At 41.8% G+C, this 4,979-nt stretch overlaps 1 protein-coding gene across 1 annotated transcript; it reads left to right on the top strand.

Annotated features, from left to right (window-relative positions):
- Positions 1-2,533: 2,533 nt before the first annotated feature.
- Positions 2,534-3,508, top strand: LOC143690566 (olfactory receptor 8S1-like). Its single transcript, XM_077168238.1, has one exon. The coding sequence runs from the start codon at positions 2,534-2,536 to the stop codon at positions 3,506-3,508; it is 975 nt and encodes a 324-aa protein (XP_077024353.1).
- The last annotated feature ends 1,471 nt before the right edge of the window (positions 3,509-4,979 follow it).

The raw sequence follows: 4,979 nt of genomic DNA, 5'->3' as shown, positions 1-4,979 counted from the left end.
ATCACAATCTATTTATGAACATTTTCATTACTCCAAAAAAGAGAATAAGAATAAAAACAGAAGTGAAAAAGAACACCCCAAACTTCCCATACCCCCATATGCCCTATTGTCTATTTATTTATTTTTTGTCTTTTTTTTCCTAGCTCATCTGTCCATGCACTGCATAACGGAGTATCATTCACAAGATTTTCACAATCACATGGGCATACCTTAAAAGCTCGATAGTTATTCAAACATCTTCAAGAACCAAGACTATTAGATTACAGTTTCAGGCATTTCTCTCCAGCTACTCCAATACACCAAAAACTGAAAAGAGATATCTATATATTGCATAAGAATAACCTCCAAAATGACCTTTTGTCATCGTATGAATTCTCTCAGCTGCTGAAACTTTATTTTGTTTCTTTTCTCTTCTCCCTTTTGGTCAAGAAGCCTTTGTCAATATCATGATTCCAGAGCCAGGCTCATCCCTGGGAGTCATATCGTAGGTTGCCAGGAATATTTACACCCTGAGAGTCATGTCCCACATAGAGGGGAGGGCAGGGGGTTCACCTGCAGAGTTGGCTTAGTGAGAGATGCCATATCTAAGTGATAAAACAGGTTTTCTGGAGGTGACTCTTAGACATAATCATAAGTAAGTGCCATGGTTTTAAGGAACTCTGCAGGTGTGGTGAGAAATGAGCTACTAGGTAAGAGCTTCTCCTTGTTGGGAAATAACTCTTTAGGTGCTGGTTAGTGTAGCAGGAGGTAAATCATTACCTACACAGCTGGCACAAAATGAGTTTCACAGCTACTACAAAATCAGCCCTCTACCACATATTTCCTTTCCTTTCTCTTCCCCTTCCCAGTTGTCATCATGTATGGTTTATGCCTGAAATTGGAATTTCAAGCTGGGGACAATACTCAGGAAGAAAAATGTATTGACAGTCCCATTGTATCATCCTTTTGTTCTTCATCAATTAATAATGATCAGAACCCCCGTGTTCCTCTCATTCTGCTGTGTGTTCAGGAATGTAAGGTAATATATAGAACTGGATCCAAATCCCTATCTTCCAGGAAGAGACAATTTCATTGGAGAAATAATAAATTGCACTTCCACATTCTACTAAGTGTTAGAGCAATTTAGATATCCAAGTGAAGGCACAAAGCAATTTAGAGAATAAGGACTCAGACAGAACAGAGAGTGGAGTGAAGAAGACATGCTTAGAAAATGCATGTCAGCCAGTCAGGGTGTCAAAAAAGAGACAGCCCTGGGATGGCTGTAAAGCTTATCCATCCATTTGTTCTCCGAACAAAGGCAAGTTTCTGCAGCATTGTCAACTTCAGGTTCTCATTCTAATATTTGGGAAAATGCAGCCTCCATAATTTTGCTGTGACCATTAAATAGAGGAAAAGCAAAATGTTTAATAATAGGTTGAACATAATTGACACCCAAGTAATGAGAGGTGTCAGTATTTTTCATAATCTTTGAGGGTAGAGAAGGAAAAAATCACGGTGAATGTAATAGAGGGGGTAGAAAATGGGGTGAGTGTGGAAGAGTAAAGGACAGTGAGTTCAGTATTGGATGGCCGAAAATTTCAGCAAAGCATCAGCTGAAGCAATAACAGAGCAACAGAAATGTCATGAGGGCAAGAGGGCAAGAGTGGCCTGACCAATTAATTGGTGCACCTAAATAATTTCATGCTTCAGCCTGGAGGCACATGAGAACTACTTGGCAACCATTTAATCTATCACCAGGACCTCCACAGGACTAGGTCAAGCAGAATCACTGCTGGTGAAATTATTACCATAAAGGATGGCTAGTCCTTAAATGAAATGTGAGATATTCGTCTGTATTCAGTTGGAGCTGTGGCAATGGCGCTTGGATTAGTAGAACGAGCTCTTGCCTTAGGGTCATGTATAGTGGATACAAATCTTGGATGTGCAAACTGGAGAACCGAATAAGTGCTCTCAATTCTAAGGCTTTGCTTTTTAAACTGTTGGAAATATTGATTTATCAATCTCTCTTTGCATCCACATTCTCCACTCCCCCATGCATATATTAAAACTGCCCACTGTATTGAATAATGAAATATATCATGTAAACAGTAAAATATTACGAATACAGTGTGTTGTAGTTAAATAGTATTGTACCATGACAACATTTTCCAAGGGGAGGAAAAGACTGTGACTGAACAAAGCAGATGATTAAAACTGCCTCTCGAGGAAGTGTCAAATGCAAATCGACGAGAGGTGTTGCTGGATAAAACCAGGGACCAACATTCAAGGAGATGGCACCAATTAGTCATGAACTAGGCAGTATGCCATTTGTAGGAGAGGAGCTCCAAGGGAAAAGATTATAAATGGGCTGATTAAGTTTTCAGAAATGATATCAGGGAGGGAAGTAATACAAAAGAAACCTATGGGAAAAAACTATCAGGCTGAGGACAGAGATCTGTTTCCATATAAAGAGAAAGGAACTCTGAGGTGGCATGAGTGTAGGTGAGAACTGTCCCTCTGACTCTGTGTTTTTACCAGAGGAACATCTTCTATCATGGCCTTAGAAAATCACAGCCTCATCACAGAGTTCATTTTCCTCCGTCTGTCTGACAACCCCCGCACTGAGGCTGTGCTCTTTGTGCTCTTCCTGGGGATTTACCTCCTGACCGTGATGGGGAACCTGCTGCTGCTGCTGCTGATCAGGACTGATTCTCACCTCCACACCCCCATGTACTTCTTCCTGAGTCACCTCTCTTTCCTGGACATCTGTTATTCCTCAGTCACTGAGCCCAAAATGCTGGAGAACCTTCTTTCTCAGGGGAAATCAATCTCAGTCGAGGGCTGCCTGGCTCAGGTCTTCTTTGTGTTTGCCACTGCTGGGACAGAAGTCTGTCTGCTCGCAGTGATGGCCTATGACCGCTATGCTGCCATCTGCCACCCACTGCTGTATGGCCAGGTGATGGGCGAGCAGGTGTGTGAGGGTCTGGTCTGGGCCTCATGGGGACTAGCCTTTCTGGACGCTCTTATCAACACCCTCCTCGCATGGAATTTGGGCTTCTGTGAGGTTCATATTATGTCTCACTTCAGCTGTGAGCTGCCTTCTCTGTTCCCTTTGTCCTGCTCTGATGTTTCCACCAACTTTGCTGTTCTGATCTGCTCTGCCCTTCTGCATGCCTCTGCAACACTTCTTCTGATCTTCTTCTCGTATGCCCACATTGTGTCCACCATCTTGAGCATCAGCTCCACAACAGGGCGAAGCAAGGCCTTCTCCACCTGCTCCTCCCACCTCACTGCAGTGGGTTTGTTCTATAGTTCTGCTTTTCTTCGCTACTATATGCCAACCTCAGGTTCCACACTGGAATTTGTGTTTTCCTTGCAGTACAGTGTGGTCACTCCTCTAGTGAATCCCCTTGTCTACAGCTTGAAGAACAACGAGGTAAAAGCAGCTCTGAATAGAATGTTGCAAAGAAAATGTGCGACATTTCAGATAGCAAAGAACAGGCAGAGGATGATTGGGATACAGGGCTGAATTATGTCAAGGAAGTTGAAATTTTCTTTGCTCATGGAATGTTATGGCCAAGTACCTTTTAAAAGCCTCTTTCTTTTGAAATGCTCAGGGAAAGCCAAAAGCTACTTGCACATATTTAATTTATTCAGGAGCATAGGAATGGGTCAGGTCATTATAATGCAGAAAATGTGTTTATAGGCTTTTCTCCTTTTCATTTGTGAAATGCTTATTAGGCTAAGCCCTGAGAACATTGTCTATGACCTGAGTTCTTATTTGGATTCAAAGCTGGCCTGAGATTTTTAGAAAAGCTTTGCTAGAAATGAAAAAGACAGAACCTCTGATAATAAAGAGGCATACAGAAACCTACAACCACCAGATGGGCCTCTGGTCCAGGTAAGTCCTGAAATCTAGCCCAACCTCTCCAGAACATCTGATATTTCCATCTCCCCACCCCATATTACTGACTGACCCTTTCAATATCAAAACTTTAGAGTTGCTATAGCCCAAACAACCCCAATGAGAGGTATGGGAAGATCGAAGGTGATGGTGGAATTATACATAGAAGATAGGATTTAACAAATGAATATGAATGCTGCATCATTAAGTTGATATCTCTTTTAGTCCACAGTATTTTAGAGCCACTAGAAGTAAACACCTAAAATTGTGAAATTGTAACCCATGTCAAAGTCTGAAATATGTTCTATACCTAATTGTGGTTCTGTGTTTGGAAATTTATAGCTTTGTTGTATATATGTTATTGTTCACCAAAAAAAGAAGAAAAAAAAGTCGATTGTGATGCTAAACAAAAGTATTTAAACCTACTAGTCTCCTATATTCTGGAGCAGCTAGAAGGAAAAATAAGAGAGGATCGTATGGCAGCTCATGTCAAGTTCTGGGATCTATCCTGTAATAGAAGAGTGCTTTGAAAACTATTGCTTTTTTATTTCTTTGCTTTGTATATATGTTATACTATACAATAAAAAATGTTTTAAAAAATAAAGACGCATAACAAGACTCAGAGGTTTAGAGCTTGGACTGAAGGGGGCATGGGGAAAAGGTAGAAGGATCTGAGGGATGGAGTCATCCTGTTGGGGTGAAGACCAGACTCTCAGAATCCTTCCATACTCTCTGTCTCTGTTGGCACCTTCACATGGAAGGAAGGTGGCCAAGGGGTGTTCAGCAGCCCTCCTGTGCCACAGGGAATACCAGTGTTGGGACTGATGAGGAGGTGCTAAAGCCAGGGAAGGAAAATTTCAGCTGATGCTTGGCAGCTGAAGACATACTGCCTAGGCGATGCCAGGACCAGATTAGCTGCTTTTTCCTTTTCCCACTGTACTGTCCAGTGGCTAAGTATAAATAGAAGCCAGCTAGCAATGGTCTGTATTCTGCAGGTACCCAGTCCGAGCAATATAAAGTCAATCACACACAAAGAGCTTGTGATTGAGGGGCCATCAGAAAATATCCAGCTTAAAAGATAATCATGGTTGTAGGA

The sequence above is a fragment of the Tamandua tetradactyla genome, chromosome 7 (genome assembly GCF_023851605.1).
Source record: "Tamandua tetradactyla isolate mTamTet1 chromosome 7, mTamTet1.pri, whole genome shotgun sequence".
NCBI classification, from domain to species: Eukaryota; Metazoa; Chordata; class Mammalia; order Pilosa; family Myrmecophagidae; genus Tamandua; species Tamandua tetradactyla.
Note: the sequence above shows the minus strand (reverse complement) of the source record. Positions and strands in the feature narration are given on the sequence as shown.